This window comes from Trematomus bernacchii, unplaced genomic scaffold, assembly GCF_902827165.1.
Source record: "Trematomus bernacchii unplaced genomic scaffold, fTreBer1.1, whole genome shotgun sequence".
NCBI lineage: Eukaryota > Metazoa > Chordata > Actinopteri > Perciformes > Nototheniidae > Trematomus > Trematomus bernacchii.
In genome coordinates, this window is record NW_022987973.1 from 9862877 (window position 1) to 9886929 (window position 24053).

General features: G+C 39.6%; 1 protein-coding gene across 1 annotated transcript; it reads left to right on the forward strand.

Moving 5' to 3' along the window:
* The first annotated feature begins 6722 nt into the window (after nt 1-6722).
* On the forward strand, nt 6723-22271 carry alx4a (ALX homeobox 4a). Its single transcript, XM_034117058.1, is given in 4 exon segments — nt 6723-7074; nt 21476-21498; nt 21500-21604; nt 21832-22271. Coding segments are annotated over 4 exon segments (801 nt in total). The 3' UTR covers nt 22153-22271.
* Nucleotides 22272-24053: the final 1782 nt, after the last annotated feature.

The window sequence follows — 24053 nt, forward strand, 5'->3', positions numbered from 1 at the left end:
GAATCCTAAAATCAACACCAGATTGTGGAGGTAGTCACATATGGGAAACATTTTTCCTGATCCTAATAAACTTTCATCTGTGGAAGTTGTGTGTGTAGAGAGTCTGCACAAGCTGGGCACCATCTCCAGGCCTCCTGCAGGCTCTGCAGGGCCCGAAGGTCAAGATGTTTTAAAGGAGGCAGATGGAAAATAATAACCATGAACTGAATCCACACTGTACTGGAATAACATGCACCTGAGAATACATTCTTACATACAGGTACAGTAAATACAGTAGTGCTCTGAACACAAAAGAAGTGCCCTGAGGAAATGAACTGCATGAAAAGTCAAACTCAAATTATGTTTCGAAAAGTAAATTATTTAAAAACAAAAAATCGAACTTCATTGTTTAATCCCATGTACATTTATTGAGCCATGAAAGCACATTTGGAAATCTGATCTTTGCTTATGAAGCAGAAACACTGAGGTTCACTGGGAGTTTACCTGTTCTATCTTTGAACCTGCCAGACATGAGGGGCCAGATGTTTAAAGCCCTTCACAGGAAGTCGAGCAGATGTTTGACTGGCACCGTGTGAAGTGGAGGTGCAGACCCGGCCTGACTGTGTAGGCCACACCAATATTACACACCATCACAAACGCAGAGTGAGAGCGAAGAAAACGAGAACAGATGCTTTTGCTATCTTCACCTCGTTTAAAACAAATTCAAGATACGTGCAAGCCACTGGGTCCTTTTGCTCTCCTCTCATTCTTCATTTAATTTGATCAGAAAATCTGCTGACGCTGAATCATGTGAAACCAATTTCAGCAGCACATAAAAGTCTGCTGCACGGCCTCAAAAGGACAGAGGCTCATCTCATCCTCGCCCAGAAGACCCTCAGTCAGGTTGTCCATAGACGTGTAAACTTGCAGGTGTGTTGGCTGTTCACTGCAGGTATACGAGGCAGGAGAAGCTGTGTCAGAAGAAGGCTGACCATGTTACACAAACTGATGTGCAAACACAGCAACAGTAAATGAAGTATGTTTTGTGTCATGCAGTTAGGACCACAGAAAGACGATATGCTGGAAAACATATCTGTGTACCACTGCGAAAGAGATTCCAACCAGGCAACCAACCTGACACACAGACGAGCATTGGTTTACCACACAGCACTATGAATTCAAATGTTTAAAATGGTTATGACAGACTTAGTCTTACTTATGGACCAACAGTGTCATGAAACTAAAAGACAAGACCTAATTTCCCCCTATTTCAGGGTCGACATTTGAGATTTCTGTATGACACATTAATTGGTCAGAACTTAACTGACAGGTGGAACCATAATATAAATATACAACAGGTGACTGTCAATTAAAATTATAATCAGAAAACTACAGTATTTTTTTTTCTTTTGCAGCAGCTTGTTATTGTGGAGGAATGTGTGGTAAATGTACCCAAAGCAGAAGGTTGAAGATGACGGCCCAAAGCAGAAGGTTGAAGATGACGGTCACATTTGTGTCTGTTGGTAATTATTTGATTGTTTTATTTTACTAGTTTTTAAGCTTTATATGGTAATTTGAATTTGGCTGCATCCAACCACAAAATATACAATATCTTTATTACATATGAACTGACCATAATAAGTATGTTTCTTTATGTTTAAATGTACCACTTGAGAAAGTCTAGGAAGCATATTGAGGTCCTTGTTTTATTAGTGTGTCATTAAATCTGAGATTCAGAGTTGCTCATTCATAATCCCCAAATTAGTGCCACTGGTTCGAATTACTCCTTTAAAATGTATCCCTTGAACACAGTGATCTCTGCTTATGTGTTTGACATAGTGGCTCTGACATAGTAAAGATATTAAGAAATAAACAGGATATGATGACACAGCAGGCAAAAGTTTAGGAAGACAGATTAATAACAAATCTTAGTGAATAATAAATAATAGTTATTTTGAATAATATATATATAGTTAGTTTTCTCAGTAATACTAACAGCAATAAAAAAAATACTAGCCACATTGCATGTTAAAAAGATAATTTGCATTAATACTGTTGAAAATAAAGGAAGGGGTTTGAGTTGAGTAGTCATTGAAGAGTCTCACACACCATGTGCAGTGCTGTTGTTCCACACATGAAAACCTTGTAATAAGATATGACAGGAGGGTCATCTTTAATTCAGGCAGATACACTGCAGACATTTGCATGTCACGAAAATGAAACACTTGAGCAGAGCTTAGCTCACTCTTTACACTGCGAAAGACAGAAAATGTGGTGAAGACTCATAACAGATGTTGTGCCTATGGGCCAGGCCACCCGTTATTATGCCAGGTAGTGGCTCAAAACATCTCTCCATGTTGATTTGGCCAGTGCCACTGAAAAATGATACCAATCGTATGTTTGTAAAAGTCTCCTGCCACATGTGATTTGTTCGAAATGGCCTAGACTTTATTGTTTCGGTTTCTGCTAAACAAATCTCTGCTGTGCACACACACCGTGTGATCCCCAAGATGTTGAGACAGTCTGGGGTTTTTGTACATTAGGATGCCCAAACAGGCTTTGCGAAGATGGAATGTTTCTTTTATGTGAAATTAAATAAGATCAGCTTGTGGGCCTCTGTCCTTCCTCTTCCGCTTTCCGTTTTATGTTCATTTCCATTCCCGAACAAAGCCGTCTCTCCACGGTGTATTAATGCCCATCAAAGGCCTCAATCAAGTTGCTTTGCCACAGGCTAAAGTCAAACTGGAGAGGCTAAAGTTTAATGTTGTCCGTTGCAGTGAGGATGTGGCCTCATTTCTCTTCAACATCCTTGTGTTTACTTTTAACCCCCACATTTGCAAATATCTTGCTAGTCCCATTAGTGGAACAAGGCATCTGAAACCAGCACAGGGCCATTTCAAGGTCTCGGACTGTGACAACAGTCTTACTCATTGTGCCACTAGAAGAATGTCTTTATGTATTTAACTGAGAGGGGAACATTTAGAAAATAAAACATAATTATACAAAGCTTCCTAAAAAATGTGTCACGGCTGTGAGTCAATAGGATCTTAGTTTAGAAGTATCCGGCAATGAGAAATATTTAGGAAGAAGCTGCCAGTTGTCTGCCAGGAAGGAATCAAATGCTCTGGAAATAAAATATCCCTTGCACTTGTTTACTCTATCTTTTGTGTGCTCTAAGCAGTGCATGTATAGTGTATTTCAATAACAACTGAATGGATATTGCAGTAATAGATTTCCATTTTAAATGTATCATACCATCAGATTTTTAAGCAATTGTAATAAATGGTAAAAAATATTGAAAAAATCATAGCACATAATTAGTGAGTCCTCATTGCAAGTCGTTTTTCTTTCTGCTGCCAATACATATATTTGTTTTTATAATGAAAATCAAAACGATATCAAATAGATATCATGTGATCCTTATAATCCAGACCATCCACAATAAAAGAAAAATCTACAGTCAAATGAAATACAATCTGATGACTTTGAACCAATGCAATGCAATCCGATCAATACAAAATTGAACTTTTGTCATCTTTTGTGAGGTCCTTATATGACTGTGAATTTATTTTACAAACAAATGTTGTGTGTGTGTGTGTGTGTGTGTGTGTGTGTGTGTGTGTGTGTGTGTGTGTGTGTGTGTGTGTGTGTGTGTGTGTGTGTGTGTGTGTGTGTGTGTGTGTGTGTGTGTGTGTGTGTGTGTTGCTCCCTTATTCACTGCAGGTGGGCCTACTGTTATGGGAAAGCTTTCACTCACTGTTCCAGAAAAGTGACACATAAATAATTGTTCAATAGTGAGGAACACAGCCCCTCGTGCATTATCCCGGGCTCTACAGACTGTGTATGGTTCTTATAATAAAGCAAGTACTCTTGCTAAAACTTTGGATACAATCCCTGTAAAAATCAAAGGAGATCAGATCATTCTTTTGGCAAAAGCATGAACTGCACTCTAAACACGCCAATAGAAATATAAAACACACTATATTCCATCTTTATTTACAGCTGTTGCAGACTCCCAGTAAATGGAAATAAAACTTTGGGCACACAAAGCATTTCAGAGTCATGCTGTGCTCCCTTGTGCTTCCTGCTGAATATATTTTCACCATAAAAGGATTTATCTATTAATGACCTTTCAGTTTCGGTGCCTGGTGTTGAACAAAAAAATCACATCAGAAAGAGCCTGCAAACAAGCAGCATTATTGAAATGCATTGTCACTCAATACGAAAATCTGAGTTAAAGCTGTAGCATTATGACATTACACAATCATTACCTAGCATCAGCTCACTGCTAAGAATAGCCCAAACAGACTTGTAATGTTTCAGCAGGTTGAACATGCGGCGAAGTAATCATTAAGTCTGGTTCACTGCCATACATCATGCTGTTGACATGCAGAAAAAGACTTCATAGTAATTTGATATTTGTTTGGCTTTATTAGATGAAACATAAACTGTTGTAAAATCATTCTAACTTTTCCCCTTTGGGACAGTCAGTTTACAGCTGAGTGTAAGCCAAGTTTTCAGAGCATGAATTTGCTCAAGTACGAACACCTTTCAGCCTGACAGACTTTATTTGAAATCCAATCATATGAATGGAGCAGATTTCTCTTCCTCTCTCTCTTTTTCTTGATTCCCCTCACACATGGCTTGGGTGTGTTCATGTGTCCAGCATGTGTGCATGACTGTATATGTTTGTGTGTGTGTTGCTGTGTTTAAACTATAGTTTCTAGCTGTGAGTGTGTAAATGTCTCTACCGGATGCTAATAAGCATGTCAGTGAGCAACCTGAAGAGCAACAAACATTAACTGACCAGACACAAAAAACAGAAAAGAAACCTGCACACATGGAGCAGAAGATAAATGTGTGCTGTGTTATTTTGTTAATCCATTTGAAAATAACACATTTGTATCATGATTTGGAAAATGTTTCAAAGAGGTTTTATATTTATTATAATTATATTAGATCTCAATTCACTGTTAATAAATTGCTGTATGTGTGAGCATTACATCTTGGAGAATATTTGAGGAAATTAAGTGAGATACATTGATTTCACTCTTTCTTATGCATGTAAAAGCATTTCCCAAAACCAGTTAAATGTATGATTCCCAATCTGGCATGAAATTGAGTCATTCTTTTGTGATTGGACTAATTGAAGCATATGTAATATTATTTATCGAAAATATATGTGGACTAAAGGGAATTTACATTGTTGGGAAATCATCACTTCAAATGATATGGCCTGACATGATATGACAAATTAACATTCCTGTGTGTGCATAGTTCGTATTGTATCCTTAATATTAATCTCTGTCTTAAACTGTGTTCATTCATTTTACTGACACAACGTTTAAAAACCAACACAAACAAAAAGTTGCATTTATCAATATACATTTTTTTATTGAATTAAATAATATTGTATTGAAAATAATTGGATTTTTAAGTTGTTTCTCAAACACATGTTTAACAAAGGACATTATGTCTTGTTTAATCCTGCATTCAGAATTACACATACATCCTTGTGTTTTTTGAATATGAGACAATTGTATTCCAATATTGTCTTGTTAAAATTAGACAGCCAATACCTTGATAATTGTGTCAAGGTACGTCTAATTAATCTAATCATAAAATACTATATGCACATTTCTAGTAATCGAAGGTACTGTAACATTGGCGAAACTAGAAAGGCCTTTAAATAGATACTGCCATTATAATTATCGACAGGTTTGTTCTGTTAGTATATTAATTATGTTAATCTTTCGAAAACGGATTGTAACTTAATAGAAAACGGATAATAAAACAAATACTTAAAATACATCTGTGGAAAATAATAAGACTGCACTAAAATACACATAATGTAGCCTACTGTAAGAGTAACATTACTTTATACTATTTCAGTCCAATTTTATTGTGGTTTATCATTACAAATGGTATGTTCTATCACTGGAAATGTGAAACGAAGTCATTGAGTCTTTACAATTAAATGCTTTTGGATCAAAATGTTAATGTTGATGGAATCAATAATTAGGATGCAAATTACTGTATAATTCCTTTCAAGTGATACAAAAAATACATTAAAAAGCTTTAACAAACATAATCACCGTTTTATACAGAAGCCACAGAGCTTGAACACAACCGGCTGAGTGATTTGCCCTTGATGAACCATTGCAAATGAAGCGTAAAATCGTGCCCTCTCCGCCCTAGTGCCATCACTCATGGGCTATATTCATATCCAAATTACATTAATGTCATGGGTTAAGCCCCCCGCCCCTATTTTGCCAACTTTTTTTCTTTTTCTTCAGCTATTAAGCGACCTAACTCGTTCATGTCATCGGCACAATCACGAGAGGTCTTGAAGCCAGGATATCTGGGTCCCATCCTCTGAGGAAAGAGGGGTTTGTGTAACTCTGCTAAAATCTTAGGGGGAGTTTGGAGTGTTTGGTCAACGACAGTGGTTCCTGGAAAAGATCTGAATCGTTTTATAACCAAACCCAGCTGCGGTGTGTGCTGCAGTGTATGTGTGTGTGTGTGTGTGTGTGTGTATGTTCATCTGTATGAGGTAGAGGGAGAGGAGGGGGTGTCTGCGCTTCCCTTTCCAAGAGAGAGAGAGAGAGAGAGAGAGAGAGAGAGAGAGAGAGAGAGAGAGAGAGAGAGAGAGAGAGAGAGGGAGAGAGGGAGAGAGAGAGAGAGAGAGAGAGAGAGAGAGAGAGAGAAGTTTGGTATTTTTCTTCCCTTCAGTGTTTTTAAGCATGAACGCCGAGACCTGCGTTTCATACAGCGATATGACATCCATGGATTCATATTATATCCCCTCTGCAGTGCAAGGTAGGGATCTCCAGACGGATCACTTTAGGACATTCCCAGCCTCTGACACCAAATACAGCCCCACTGCCTTCCTGCCCAACAAAGGTCAGGCTTACGGAGAAAAGTCCCGGAGCCCCTTCCAGCAGGAGTGCCAGTCATTGGATGCCGCCGCAGCTGGGCAAGGCACTTTCAGCAAATACCACCTCTTCATGCAGAGGTCTTCTTGCAAGACACCCCCCGAGGAGGACAAACTGCACCAGGACAGCGGACACAACGGAGCGCTCATCTCCGGCTATGGTGAGTTCAAAAATACACAAGATGTGACTGAGTTACTTCCACTTCCCCTTGTCACTTATTATGTAGCAGAAAGTTGTTTTTATAACGTAGGATGCTTTCTCGAGGCAGTCTGGTGTCTGATAATACCTCTAACCTTTCATCAGCGTTATATGGCTCATCGTTGATCCACTTGTTTCCACTAGAATCCACAGATAGCCTGAAGTGGTTTGGACGTTTGGATTGAATTAATGGCAACCGACAGGACTGCGATGTGTCTGATAGGCTACCGTGTCCGATATTTACCTTCTGAGTGATATTATCACACAAACAAATATATTTAAAATGGCTTGGTGCTTCTAAAAATGCATCTTCTTCCTGTCTACTGTAAGATGCGTAAAATGCAGCTGCAAACCTTCCTCTCGAGCAGCAGTGCACCGGACAGCTAAGCTCGTAACGTCATGACCAGCAGTTATGTGCGTAACACAGTTAAGAAGAGGCATACTCTTCTCGACTATCAAATTGTCCCTTTGGCCATCAAAATTAAATTAGGGCGCATATAATGCGATAATCTACATTACAATCCTTAATATTGGAGCTCAGTCGCACAATTGAATTAACAGGTTTTCAGATGGCACAAATAGTGAGCCTTAAACTGATAATATTTTCATTTCATTGCTCTGCCTGATTGGCTCCAATTATAGTTAATTGCTCGGAGACGCTACTGTAATGGGTGAATGATGAGGGTGTAAATAAAACTTTGACCCTCGTTAGGCAAGCGGCCACTTTGAAGTAGCGTTTACCTACAATAATACAATTTCCCCCTAACTGGATTCACACATAAAACCATAATGAAAACTGTAGTGTTAAGCTTTGACATGCGTAAGGGAGCTTCATTTTGTTAAATTACATCGTGGAAAACTGAATTCAGCTGGTTTAACCTTAACTGATTACCTGCCTAACGCACTCTCTCTCTCTCTCTCTCGCTCACACACACACACACACACACACACACACACACACACACACACACACACACACACACACACACAACACACACACACACACACACACACACACACACACACACACACACACACACACACACACACACACACACACACACACACACACACACACACACACACACACACACACACACACACACACACACACACACACACACACACACACAATTATTGGTTTGATATGATTTAAGACAATAAGTCGACTCCACTCTATTGTAAATCCAATTAATGTGTTGAGTTTTGGCCCTCAAAAAATCAGGGGTATAATCACGAGAATAACAATCAAACAAACAGAAGCGGGTCTCCAAAAATGACTGAATATGTTGTGTGTAAGAGCTAAGAAAAAGGGGAACAAATCTCATCATCATGGCTATGGTTTATTTAGGTAAGAGATCTAAATTGACGGTTTATAAAAATCCTTCAAAGCGGATTTATGCATCGTGAACGAAAACCTTTTTTTTTACTTGTTTGAAAACAAATGCTCTAAACGTGTATAGTTGTGAGATTATGACAATACATGGTCTTGAATAAAGTCACAAAGGCTGAGATTTATTTTCCATCTATCTCTCAGTCTGTATAATGAGTATTAACACGTGTTCCGGTTCATCTAAAAATAATCCATACATATTGTTGTACCTATACGGGAAATAATTGATATCGTCAGAACTAAATACTGACATGATGAGGAATATTGTGCTGTCGGAACCCCTGTTTAATCCCTAGATAAAACTACTTAAAAACTAACTGATGGTAGGCCTGTACGTCAAAAAAACAGCGAGTAAAAATAATGTATTAAAAAATAAATAATTACATTTATTAATAATAATAATAATAATAATAATAATGATAATAATATTAGTAAAATATGTACATGTTTTACGCATGAACCCATTGCCCATTTTTTATTGATTTGAATCGAATCGCCTGTCCATCAGAGTTACACTGAAATGTTTATTGGAAGCACTTTAAGGATGTTTTGACAGTTTCTGGAAATCCGCCTGCAGAAAAAAGCCTTTCCAGCTGCAGAGATCAAACTTTTCTAAAGCTCCGGTCTTTAATTGGCTGTTTTTATTACCTATTGAACTTGACATAGATCCGGTAAATCAACACCAACTATAAATGTTATATTATGTTTTGAATAAACCACAGTTATTGGCCGAATGATAAACTGTTAGGCCTATTAGTCCACATAGACAGTTAACGAATTCTCTTTAAATATCCACCAATCTTCTCCAATATCTACTATTTTAGGATTTCTTTGAATAAAACATCGCTATTCGCGGAGAGAGTTGGTCGTGTTTGCATTTCAGCAGTGAACACGAAGGGGCGAGATTATAACATGTCATTTATATTGTGCGTTTTTTCCATCGGGCTTTTACATAAATATATCAATGCAGGTTGTCAGTTAAATGCAATTTACTTTCCTTTATCGATTCTTTTGGATCTTTTGTTCTTTTTTTCTAGTTGTCAGGTCTGCTTACAATATTGGCACTCTCCTTTAATCAACACGGAGAAGTAAATATAACGACCGGAATCATAGAAGGGAAGACAGGAAAAAACATCCCGGCGCTTAGAGAAGAAGAGCTCTGGCATTAACGTAACTCAGATGTCAAACTCCTCTGTTTGCCTTTATTTCCCTGCTCATAGTCACTTGGCACTCGTATATCTCCTTTAACTCTACATGCTTGCTACAGGAACGTTTTATATTTGTATAATTATTTTTACATCACCTATCTCATAATTGTTTAGGTGAAACGTATGCGCAGATAGAGTCTTTTAAAATGACCATATGCCCCTCGTGACAGTTTTCCTTATGATCATCCCAGACTGAAGGTTCTAGTTAACTCACCTTTTTATTGACTTCTGACTGGACATAAATTGAAGGCAGAAGTAAAATATGCTGAAAATACTAGCAGAGGAAAAGACTGGTAAATGATTCCTGACGTGTTCATCGAAAAATGTTGGCATATTTTACTTCCCGAGTCATTTCTTTAATCAAACCTGTAATTAACAGATATGGCAGGCTAGATTCAAGTTGTCAAAAAAACGGCTTTGTTTTATAATTTCTGTCTTGATCTGTTTACTCGAAGGTGAGGTGATGACTGCTCTCTGAAGCTGTAACTGCGTATTGGAAACAGTCATATTTGTCTGTCATATAAACATTTAGAGTCACTACCAAAACAGTCATATGGTTTCTTCATCTCTCCACATTTTTGATCATGTGTTGATACATGAATTCTACAAGGCAGTTTTTTGGACAGCATCAGATTGAAATACATTTTAAGTCTAAAGATTTAAATAGTGTTTAAAGTGTTCGCCATATAACTATTTGCTACAGTGATGGAAGAAGTGTTCAGGCTGTTTAATTTAGCAATACATCAATATAAAAAATATTTATCAAAAGTAAAAGTCTTGAATGTAACATTTTATGTAAGGGAAAGTACACAAATATACCAGCAAAATGTACTTGAAGCATCGGAAATCAATGTGGAGAGTTAAAGTGCAAACATGCCTATTGGCATTTGCAGCATTTTCATGTTAGACTATATCTTCGTAGTTAAGAGCACCACCATTAAAATAAAAAATATGTCTATAATAAATTGATCTGGAGGCTCACTTGTTACTTGTTGTAACAGCTATCAAATGAATGCAGAAAAGTGAAAAAAGTGCAATATATCTCTGTAATAATAAGTATTGAATGATGGACATTCTAAAGTAAATCTTTCAAAAGTATACTTAAGTGAAAGAAATGTTTCTGGGTGTCAAAAAAGTAATGTTGGCCACCAAACAATGAAATATTTACTTTATCAACATAAAGATAGTCAAACCGGACTTCTTGACTGTCGAATAAGGCCCTAAGGATGATTTACTCGGTCACTTCATAGTCTTTAAAGCAGCCACCTTAGTCTTTGTGATCCTCCAGAGACAACACGCTTCCTCTTTTGATGTTTCCGTGTCTTCCCTCAGTGTCTGCGGGTGCTGACCTTTAGCTCGGCTTTCCTGCCCTCATCTGTTTGGAGAGCAGGGCGAGTTTCCCTGCACGCACACAGCAGAGAAAATCCATTTGAAACCCCCTTTTTGAGACTCTCTGGTGTCAACGACAAGCACATTGAAACATTTGGAGTCCAGTTTTACATAGCAGACATTTAACTGCACCATTAAGAGAAAGGATGTTACTTTGTTGTTGCTCAAGTGTTGAATTGTAGGCCTAATTATGGGGGGATCATGCCTTTTAGCTTGTGACTTTGCACGATAATGACACACATAACACACTGCTGGTGTAATTCAAAGACATACAAGGCTGCAGTTTATTCTTGCTTTTACCATAATTTATTTCCTGGGCAAAGCGAGAATTTGATGCAATTGTACTGACCGAGAGCAACCATTTCAGCCCCTCGTAATGGCCGTCTGTGTAGATTGGTTGGAGCAGGGAGTAATGGGAACCAGCCATGCAGCCCAGACAACTGAGGCACACTTCAGCAAGTCAATGACATGAGTGAAGGTGACAAGGACTCAGGATCATTTTACCATTTAGCTTAAAGTTTGGCGGTGCAATTCACATTAGGCTCAGTTTGCATGGCCGAGTGAGAGCAGCAGGGCAGAAAGGCTCGTAGTCCAGGACTTCCTCTTTGTCACCACTTCATGTAAACTGAACGCTGAAACAGAACCAACCGTGGAGGACGGCACATCTGAGATTTTGTTTTAATCTGTTGCATGTCGGTTCAATAAGGTGACTTTTTTCGCCTCACTTCACATTTATTTACTATATATGGTCCATGTAAGGCCAAACACTTTTCGTAAATGTTCAGCAGTAAAGGACAACCTTTTAAAGTTAATACTTTTAAGGTTTTAAGGTATTTCTTCCTTGTGTGCAGTCATGGAGCTTCACCAATATCTTATCATGTCTAAGTTGTAAAGTATTTGAAACTCTGATGGCTTTTGAAAAGTAACTTGCTTGACCACAGGATTTTAAACATATATTTTAACTACAAACACACATAAATGAAGTAAAAAACGATTTATTTCAGGAGCAGCTATTGTGCTTTTTATTTTGTATAATAATTACTGACAATCCATGATATTTTTACAGTTTAAATGCTCAGGAATCTCTACAAAGTTTACTTCAATATGTTATGTTTTACAATTAATTGTTTGTTTTCCGTATTTTCATAGTTTAATACTGGACAGTTACACCTTCAATTGTTGAATGGCACATTGTTAGGATTGACATCTTTAGTTTTCTTTGGAAGTTGGATCTTTGGTATAGGAAAAAGTGATTGTGCATGTTGTTGAGTTGTTGGTTTCTTAGCAAAGTAACTTTCCTTTTATGCCCTTGCACGCAAAAAAACACTCAGAAGGAATGTTCTGTTTCGATCAGAGAACAAAAACTTATGATGAAGGAAATTCTGTTTTGCTCCAAACTCTGAGAGAAAGGTATAGGAGGGAGAGAGAGTCCGAGGGGGAGAGAGAGTCCGAGGGGGAGAGAGCGGGGGAGACAAAGTGTGCGTGAGAGGTGATTTATCAGTCTTTGGCTTTATGGATCTTTTTTTTCACAGTCTATGAATTTTTCACAGCCTGCTGAGAGGATCATTGCTCTGCTCGGTCAGTGGAATTGAATTTCAAAGTGAATGGCTACCTAAAGAAAATGTATTGTTGAAAAAAAAAAAACGAAAACGTAATGTTTGCCGAGGTTCTGTCTGTGAGTCACATTGACCGTTTCCAAATCACAGCAGTGGCGTGTGTGTGTGTGTGTGTGTGTGTGTGTGTGTGTGTGTGTGTGTGTGTGTGTGTGTGTGTGTGTGTGTGTGTGTGTGTGTTTATTTTACCAAAATGTGTTGATGAATGCACCTGACACCACACCAACAAGTATAGTGCCAAGCTATTCATAGTCGTGTTATTTGTACTTCTAAAAGTGACAAGGTTGGATTTCAATAACAAGCGGTCAGAAACTTTGACATCATCTTCAGTGGAGCTGGAAGAAGTTTTATCCTTCACTTAAATCGGCTGTAGCAGCTATTTTTATAATAACAATGTATGAATGTGTTAACACTGTGACAATGTGATCGTAGTGATGAACCTACAGCGAATTATCATCTTAATCTGCGGCTCCCCTGGGCTTTACAGAGCTTTATAGTGAGTTTTTAGCTCATTGTGTATCTGTCCAAAACGTTACTGCTTTGCTTCACTGTCTTCACTCTCATAGTGTTGCTTTCTATCAGATTAGCATAAAGTAGCAGAAAATCACAGTTGGCCAATATCTGCTGATAGTGGGGTATTTAGCAGCAGTTATTTCTCTCAGGAATTGGTGGAGACCAAAAACAGAGCCAAAAGGCAGGACTCTCATTCATCAGAAGGCCAAGATACAATTTCACATCAATGACAATGTTTGTCCTGTAACTGCCGGATGTGTAAATAAGCAACTGGTTGCAGGGGCATGTGACCATGAATTGGCATGGCCCACCCCTAAAATCTAGGGTAGAACTTCCTTTTTCAGTCTGGTGCCACTCTGTTGTGTTATAGTTTGAAGATCTGTTTATATGTTACATGTTTTAAAAGTGTCTGTATATACTTTATGCTACAACATAAATTGGTACCCACTCGAGCTAACACAATCAAAAATGTTTGTAACAAATATATCAACTATAAAAGGTATAATATGTGTGGTCCCAAGAGGCTAAAACAATCAGTCATTGCAGGTTAAAATAAAAATGAATTCTACAATATTTAACTCATGTTTATCAGTTTAATATATCAAAATTGACCAGTCTTGCAAGTTTAACTAGGAACGTAATGCATCTGTCTGGTGAATTTAGTTAAAACTAATATTTTCCTCTGAAATGCTTTGGATTTTAAACCCCCAAAGGGATTAATCAAATATCCTTTCTTCTTCATACTCTCCTTGTCTTGATTTCCCAGTCCACACACAACATTGAGTATCAGTGTCTCAGCCAGCCAAGTAAGACTTTAGAGTTATCCTCGTTGAAATCTTCATATTAAATCACAATCCATATTATAAATCAGTAAAACAAACCCCAGAAACGTGTACAAACAAGTACTATGCTCATGCATGTCCTTTCGTGTGTTTTCAACATTTAGCTAGACAAAATTTCCTTTTCCATTTATTTTCTCTGCGCTGTATCGGGCTTCCCTTTATTTCAGATATTTATTTTTGAGTGAGACCAACATGTTGTTAATCTCTCCCAGTCGCTGTGTGGAGTGTAATTTATTGTGTTTCCTCTTAACACCATGAGCTGACCCCAGCCATCCCCGTCAATAAAGATGCAGTGAAGGTGCCCTGTCGCTTTACAGCCAGTTAAATTACACTTTGATGTTGCCCCCTTATTTTCAACTGTGACTTAATAGCTGTCTGCTGTCTGACTCATACGAACGTCATTTTGGTGCTGATGTTCACATGGGAAGTTCCTCACCATGTTAAACAATGTTAAAATACACTTAATTTGACTTTTAAATATGTTTTTCTGAAGTGTTTCTGTGAATTTACTTTCTGCTGAACATGCTCTGTGCCCAGCAGACAAAGCTGCAGACTCTCCTCTCTTTCTACAATCAATCATCAAAGTTTATTTATATAGCCCAATATCACAACTTTTACATTTGTCTTACATTTTCTTCACTAAAACACAATCATTTTAACATATTGTTGTCCACTGCAGAGAAAAAAGGCCTTCTGCTGCAGCTCCAAAACGTATTGTTGGCATATTTATCTGAAAATAAATTTCATTTGGTTGGTTTGTCGTGTTATTTGGGACACATAAAGACAATACATGCAGAAGTGCAGGTGTAAACTTTTGTCCAATAAAGGAAAAAGCTATTTGTACTCATGGACAATGAGATTTTGCTTTTGACGCAGAGTATGTTTTTCATAGTCACTCTGTCCACAGAGATGATATCCTGACAATAAGACTCTCCTAGCTCTTCGTACATATGGTGTTCCCTACAGGAGGGCCCACTGCTGTTCACCTTAGGAACTGATGGTGATCCTCACAGCTACGGCAGATCGTATGGATAACAAGCTAGAGATTGTCACAATATCCCACTCCTGCCAAAAAAACATCAGTGACATGCGATGTAAACAATGGTCTTTGATCAGAGCGAGGCCTCATGATTCCAAACAGCCTGACAGCTCTTGCCTTGTGGGGACCGTGGGTGCCGGCCAGGGAAATATGATGAAATAACTAGAGAGTATTTATGCTGGGATAAAACACATTTGATCGCTTCAAGCCTAACAGGATGTGTTAGTCACGGACAGCGAGGCAATGTTGCGACCGTTAGACCCCCTGCAAGCAGTCTAACACAAAAACATCTTCAGCTCGAGTCCGTTTCTGTAACATCTGCAAACAACTCAGAAACAAGAGCCACGGTTCTCAGAGCTGAAATAGAATTCAGACTGTAACTCAGGTTTTGCTCTCTTTTTGCAAGAATAAGACAAAATCAAATCATTTGCTCAAATGTATTTAACGATAGGCTTTTGCATGCTCAGCTCTCCCACAACCACAAACAGGTCTACACAAGAAAGAAATGCAGAATGACGTGAATAGAAATAAAAAGCTATATTTGGTCTCCTTTTGTTACATGCACATACATGTATTTGTAGTTGTATCTTTATCAACATTATTTGGTACTATAACTCGTGAAATATCTTGTCAAAATGTATTGTGTTGACAAAAAGATGCACTTTAAATATAAACGTTTGCGCATGTGTCTGTGAGGAGAGTCTTTCACACGATATCTATTTACCTCACCTCGCAACACATGACCCAACATGGCTCTGAGTTGCAGATCACTGGGTGTGTGTTTTTGTGTGCGTGTGTATATTTGTGAGATCTTCTGTGCTGACTGAGTGCTGAGAAGTGCACTCAGAGCTCACATGACCGCACACACCTCCTGGTTCTAACCTGACAAATGTTTGGACGAGCAGATGAGCAGAGTCGCCTCGATCCTGAAAATAACTTCACCTCAGTTGGTATAAAAGGAACAGAAAACTGCAGGGCTGTGAGTTGCCACTAGACTGAGCCAGAGAGAGAGGGCTCGTAGGCCTCATTACAGCCTGAAAATAAAGACTTTCAAGCATCACATCCTCTTCAATTTGAATATGTATTAATCCAAAGATGTATAAACTGGTTAGTTCAGTAAAGGGCAGCAGCAGGGCGAAAGGAGCTGCCAGCTTCTACAAAAACACTGGCAGAGACACTGCTGTGGAAATTTATGATCAGAGAGCTGCCTGAGGTTTTACAGTTAATCCGCAGATGTGAAGAAAGCAAGTGTGTTTGTGTCAGAGAGAGACAGAGAGAGTACAAAGACAGAGCTGTCTCTTCTTTCGTGGTTAGAAAAGGCTCCCCGACAAATTAATTGCGACAGTCTTGCTGCCAGGTGACTTTGCAGCCACATAGTAGACCTTAACCAAATGCAGGACATAGTGAAAGTGTGCATGTGCGTGTGTGTGTGTGTGTGTGTGTGTGTGCGTGCGTGCGTGCGTGCGTGCGTGCGTGCGTGCGTGCGTGCGTGCGTGCGTGCGTGCGTGCGTGCGTGTGTGTGTGGTTAAAAAAAATGCAATTTTCTGTAATTCTCGCATTATGGGCGCGGGTGTCAGTTCCCCGTCACATCCCAGAATGATCTACGAACTACAACTGGAGACTGTAAGCAGCCAGTGATCCAGGCCATCCATTACACAGGCAGAACCAGAAAAACAAGTCGACACACACACTCAGCATCGCGAGCCAGATTTCACAACTGTCACCGAATTTCCTCACAAAGAGCGAGAGATTCCTTTGTCCCACCCCATCAGACTCCATGAATTATTATGCTGATCCTACAAATAAATCACAAGTATTGAATACACTGCCAGAGGCAAGAATATTACCAGGGAGTAGAATAAAGGGATCGATACAAATGTTTTAAATCTATCAAAAGCATTCAATATGGAAAGTAATTACAGAACGGTGAAAAAGGCCCACAGTGTAAATCCTCTTTCCCTGCTTATGTCACTCATGTTTTCACATTTGATGAATCAAAAGCATTTTTATTTTAAAAACTCTATTTCCCAGAAGGTTTTTAGTCACACATTTTGGCTTATGGACAGACAGTACTGAAAAAAGCCAGTTTCAATATTTTTTACACCAAAAGGAGGGAATTGTGGATCTTTGAGGTCGGAATATTAAAAGCTTTCCTTGCATACTTTTATTGTTTTATTAATTTGAAGAATCCCCACACCTGGCTTAAATCAGGTAACGCTGCATTGCAGACTACATCTTAAAGAATAGCAGCATAACATAAAGCATTGCATGCACATCTTTGTGTACATGTTTTGACTCATCATTTCAATCCTGATCAAATATCAACAAGAAACATATATTAACAGTGTTCCTTACCTTCCTGTCATTGCAGGTAAAGACAGTTCCGGCCTGACAGACTCTGACTTGGCTCCGGACTCAGACCCTCCTGGAATGGACACCAGCTACTTGTCTCCGAAGGATCAGGGCGGGAAGCCGGCCTCCGATCGGCCTCCAGGCACAGAGTTAAGCCCTATGGACAAAGGAGATGGGGCCGAAAGCAACAAGGGCAAGAAAAGGCGAAACCGCACAACCTTTACAAGCTACCAACTGGAAGAGCTGGAGAAGGTTTTCCAGAAGACGCACTATCCTGATGTTTACGCCCGGGAGCAGCTGGCACTGAGGACGGACCTGACTGAGGCCAGAGTGCAGGTAAAGCAGGACACTCAACAACATGACATGTATAAGCTATAAGCAACCTAAACATCAACTAACAAACAGAATTGTATAAAAGACTGAGGGTCATTTAAAAAACAAACAATTTGCAAAAACATGCTGTCATATCAATGAGTGAAGAGCTCTTTGTTACAGCAGAACAGGGGATGTTTTAAGAACACATCCTCATGGACCCTTCAACATCTGCAGCTCTGCCGAGATAACGTCACTCTCAGAACAACATGAGAGATATATCTGGTCATGTGGGAGTCGAGGGGAGAGAGAGTGGGGGAGTGGGAGCTAACAGAGGCCAGGGGGCCCATGGGGCTGAGGTTGGAGCTGCCTGGGCCTCATATGTGCAGTTTTAGGAGAGCTTTGCAGACTTTTATCAGCATACGATGAGACTGCTGTATGTGGATGCGAGCGTATCAATGGCCTTTTTATTTGTACCTGAGCTGTTTTGGTTTTCTGTATTTGTGACTTCAGTTTAGCCAGTCTTAGTCGAGCATCAGGCATACATCCTCTCAGTTTGAAAACCGTTGAGTGACCTTCTGGCCTGATTTACATACAATCTGGTCATGACTGCTGTAATGCCAGAGAACGAGACCTCCAGCATTTCTGAGTGGTGTATGTGTATGTCTATGTGTGCATGTGTACGTGTGCACCACAGACTACCAAAGCCCCTGGATTTGCTGTGTTTTTCTTTCATTAACATCCCGTTCAGACAAGAATGTGTCCCTGCTGTGGTGTCCCGGGTAGGTGTGAAACCCTTCCTGTGAGCTTTGAGTTAGCGACTGATATTTTGAGTCATATCAAATATTTTTAGGTAATTTTAAGGCACGATCGTTTTTGATTAAACTCATGCAAGGGATTTATATTTTCACTACATTTCTGTTGTATGCCAGTTCAATATTTAGGGGATGAGATAAGAGCACGATTAAAAGCAATCTTTTACATGACAAGCTGGAACAGTGACCAGAAAAGCTTTGCAGTGAAACACAGGAAGTCTGTGCAGCCGCAGGGTTATAACTCAACCCTGAGGCTCTGTAGGTATGCCGCTCTGCTCTGAGGCTCACACTATCACAGACCTGCCTGCTTCAGATGGATGCAGCTTTACAGCCCTTGGCTCTCCCAGCGGCCCTCTTAAACACTCAAGTTAAAAAAGATAAAAGACACAAGATGCCTAGTCAGTCAGAGAACAGGGCTCTGTACTCAAGGCATTCACATGCAAAAAGACTCACAGATCATGAATTCTGTGTCTGGAGTAAAGGAAACGTTAAACTTTTTTTTTTTTTTTACTGCTGCTCAAAAGTTAACCTTAACTTTTAAAATGTACAAGCATTTTTATTTAAATAATAAAAAAAATAGCTAAAGCACGTGAGGGCAATATTACACCTCATTGTCTGAAGGTTCTCACGCAAAAAAACAAGGGACGTTCACTGGAAGAACGTTAGGGTCTGGAGTTGTTTGCTTTTTCAGTCTTTGGGTTTCAAAGGGAGAAAAGTAAGATCAGATCAGAGTCATATTCACTACAGATACACGGGAAGGTCAGGGGTCAGGGGTCGGGGTTTCAACAACATCACATTTCTCAGACTCTCCATTCAGTTAGCCCAGAGATAGAGAGCTGAGATGGCATCTGACATGTGGAGTCCACCGGCAAACACAGGTGTCCAAATGAGATTCAAGACACAAAGAGTTAACAGTGGACAAAATGGCATTAAAACTAGAATTATCACGTCTGTCACTTTATATATACATCAAAACGTTTCTTAAACTATGAAGGGTAAGGAATCACGACATAAACTATCCATTATTTGTACAAGTCCGGCTGCCAAAACCATTTGTCAGATTAATGAGTTTGATTAATTGATCGTAAACATAATAGAAATGGAGTCATATTGTCATAATCAATTCATCACTTCAGTCATTTTACTAGAAAATAATCAGAATACACCCTTGTTTCAGTTTCTTAATTAATAGCTAAATATTTACATTATTAGACGTTAAACAATTACTCAAAGAATACTTATTCAAACTGTTAACACGTTTATTTTTCTCTTTTTTCCATCACTCCACTGGTGTCCTGCACTCACCTTTAACTGACATGGGAAATAAGAAATTATGTGGTAGTGTTCTGGGGGAAAAGAACAAACTTAGATTTAATGAACAGCAACACCGGTCAGAGGTGTTTCCATGATAGTATTAGTGCTTTGGGGGTGTTGGGAAAGCGAAGCCAGGCTCAGCCTTGGATTTCTTTTTACTTTGGTATGGAAGCTGACATGAGTGACAGCAGAGGCGGGTTATCAATCCTCTGAGCCGCTCTCTCACTTCAAAGTGTTTTCAGCCCCATACAGCTCTCCTGCTGGGGCCAGTTTGGCATTTCTCTGCTCTCTCTCTCTCTGGGGCTGAAACATAAATAAAGCCTCATTGAAAGTCTACCAGCTACTTAAGCTGTCATAGTCTTTACCAATTACTGTCACAACGCTGTGGGTGCAACACAAAAATATGTTCTCTCTGTTTAATAGCCAGCAGACTCGGCATTAAGCATACAGTGAGCAGAGGAGAGCTGTAGAGATACCTTACAAAAGCATCTTATTGTATAATTATCATAAATCAATATTTATTAGAGAAACACAGTGATCTTGTGTAGGGTCTTCGGTCCTGAGAGTAGAGGAAGATGTATGAAATCATCAAGGAGGGAAGGATTACGACCTCTAGTCTGTGTGCTTCTTTAATTTAGGAGCAGAAACATCTCAAAGCCAGGAGCTTTCGGCCTCAGGAAATTAAAATTGAAAATGCAAACAAACCCCAGTTACTATCGCATCTCACTTTTCAATTCCCATATTTCCTCATTAGATTTGTCAGCGACGAGAGGATAATATGAAGAAGAGAAATCCTATAAGGAACAGGTCACACAGGGAGAGTTATTTGTTGCAAAAACTCCGCAAGGTCAGGAAGGAAGAAAAAAGCAGAAAGAGTAAGAGTTGTATAACATACCTTTACATTTTGACATTTGAAGAAAAGCATGTCAGGTTAAAGCCCATCAGTATTTAGATCAGTCTGATGGTCATTTAAACACAATAATGCTTACAATAAACAAAAGCGTCAGCTTTAGATGTCAAATATGATGATAGGAAACATGAGTCATGAGAAAAAGCCCTGCTCTTGTCAGACAACAAATAAGCAAAGTTGATAGGCACTAGGTCTGTTTACATTTGTTTAGAGGTCCTCAGTAAAGTGAAGGTTGCAGCACAATGTTTATAAAGGTTATTTCCCCCCTTTCTTTTCTTTCACAGTTTTCAGCCTAAACAGACTAACATCTATATTTCCATCTCTAAATTTAGCAGCATAAGTTCACAGTTTGATGTGCTAAAATCCTGTCTGATTTTCAACCATTCAGTTTCCTGCAGTGCTGCATGGTATCGTGTTTAAGGGAAACGTCGATTTTTATCTATGGGAGAGTATTTCCTTAAGACTCAGGGGAAACTTCCTGTCGAAGCATATAGCTTTACGGTTACTACACTCCATCTTGCTTTCTTTGAATTCAAAACTCGCTTTACCCATTGCAAAGACTGAATCTTTTTCTAGAGCAAAGTAAAGACGCCTTGTTCTTCAAGATACTTTTTTTTGACAAACCTGCAAGTGAGGTGACATTCAGACGTTTTCTCTCTGCAGGTGTGGTTTCAGAACCGAAGGGCGAAGTGGAGGAAAAGAGAGCGTTTTGGTCAGATGCAGCAGGTCCGAACACATTTCTCAACAGCTTACGAGCTTCCTCTTCTGACGCGTCCTGAGAACTATGCACAGGTACAGAAAGAATAAACACTTCACTTTTTCTCTACCCACACATACTTTCACATTGGATTGTACTGCAGTTTTGAACATTTTACGTTGATTCCTGTTGTATTCAATAAAACATTTTTGAATTTTGAGCAGTAAACTTGTATAACACAAGACAAAGTGAATAGCCTGAACAACCAATATAGTGTGTTTAGTTATGTAATTTTTGAACAATGTTCATATCCATATTTCAGATTCAGAACCCCTCTTGGATCGGTGGCAGCAGCGCAGCATCTCCCGTGCCGGGCTGCGTTGTGCCCTGCGACTCTGTGAACGCCTGTATGACCCCCCACCCCCACTCTGCCAGCGGGATGTCTGATTTTCTGGGCATGCAGAGTCCCGGAGGTCATGTGGGACAGGGTCACATGGGCAGCCTGTTTGGAGGGCATCCTGGCATGGCTTCAGGCATCAACACGTACGATCTGAACATGGACCCTGACCGCAAGTCCTCCAGTATCGCCGCTCTGCGCATGAAGGCCAAAGAGCACAGTGCAGCCATATCCTGGGCCACATGATGTGTATACCTGCTGGATGGGGTGACCTAGTGGACCCTCAAGAGTCTATTCAATCCCAGCATGGGGTGAGGGGACACGATAATCAAAAACTCAAAAGGCAACAGTGACTACCTTCATAAATGTTGCAATAAAATAATTATTGAAGTACTTGGATGGGTGGAGATTACTCCTAGAGAGAACATCAAGAGATTTGGTAATATAAGTGGGGGGGGGGGGCATGGCTGTGCAGGTGAGCTTGGTGGAGATCCTGGTGGAGAGATGCTCTACTGTATAACAGGAGTGGCAATGTAGTTCAGATGATCAGATGCCGAACATGTTAGAAATAACAACTTCAAACAAATCCATGCACTTATTTGCTAAAATACAGGAGAGTGTGTACAGGGCTTTCAGTATCAGCGTAGTTCTCTGTTCAGGTGCTGTTTTATTCTTATCTTATTATTTAAATGTTGAGTGTTATTATTGATTTTTGTTTGCCTTCAGTTATTTTGTTACTGTTTTTTTTTTGACAAAAAGTTCAGCAAGCATCTCTGGAAGCTAAACTGAAAATATAAAATAGTTGTTTTATGTAATTACAAGGCTTTTTTATTATCAGCAAAAGCACATGCAGAAGTGTGTTACTTCAGTAACACTGAGGCTGTGGTAGTGCTCATATCAAGCATATCTGTCACAGCATACGGCTTTTCAGATTCAAAGAAAACATTTCAGTTGCTAAAAAAGCTACAAGGGGCTCCACCCTCCAGCATTTAAAAGTCAAACAGAGGAAATGTGGTTTGTTTTAGTGTGATCAGGGTGAGAGATCCACCTGCCGCACTGACTCATCCTGCTGATGGCGGAGAGAGGAAGGGATGGAGGAGGAAGTGGTGAGTGGGAGCAGGAGAGGGACACAGCAGGCCTGCTGCTCTCAGGGCTGAAGAGCCTGGGAGCGCCAGCCTCCAAACAGAGCCGCTCTGTTTCAGGAGGACAGACTCCAAGTGGACATGACTGTACCCCTTTGCATTTAGTCTCAGGAGTTTAGAGGAGAGAAGTGCCTACTAGTCAGTCATTCTGCCAGAAATAACAGCGAAACCAGCAGCAGCTACCTTTGAAACAGAGGAGACTGGTGGAGATACAGAGTGTGTTGACACTTTTAACATTGAAAGGATGTCAGTGTTTAACAGCCTTTTCTAGACTTTAACACGTCTGTGTTTGACTGTCATGGCACACTGGTAAATATTGATAAAGCAGCTCTGCCGTAAGCGTTAATGTATTTCTTTCCCTTTTTCTGTCATTATATCTGTCAAATCAAAACAAAGTCCTGCTTCTGACACCATGACATCCAAATTTTCCACAAAAAAGCATGTATTTGTTCAACATACTGCTAAATGATTTAAGATGACAGTATTACATTTTAGTGAGACAACAGTAAGACTCAAGGGGATCAGGTAGCATCCTGGTGTAGAATGCTACACCAGGAACCAGTGCAGTCAAACACTGGCTGACTGCATAAAGATATATCAAATTGACCTTCATTGATCCCTGTAGGGAAATTCATTGGGATGTGAGCACTCTTCTTAAAGGCAACATGGGCCGGACAGCTGGGGCTAATCAAAAACATATTTTAGAGTTCCCGAAGACACAAAAACAGTCATGAGATAGTGTGCAATATTTTGGCGCTTTATCTGAGCAGGATCTCTTTTAGTAAACCACTAACATGTCACCGTAAGGAGTCCTGGTCCCTGTCTCCACTCTGGTCACAGCCATTACTCCCCGTTTACTTCTATCTAGGCTTAGAACAATATGTCTGTGTTTGTTTGTGTTCTCCGTGGGGAGAAAAGAGGGGGCGAATCAGCGATGAGCTCTGAGCGCACATCATACCCATATCCTCAAATCATGCAAATATTCAAATAGTTGACCTTGCTTTC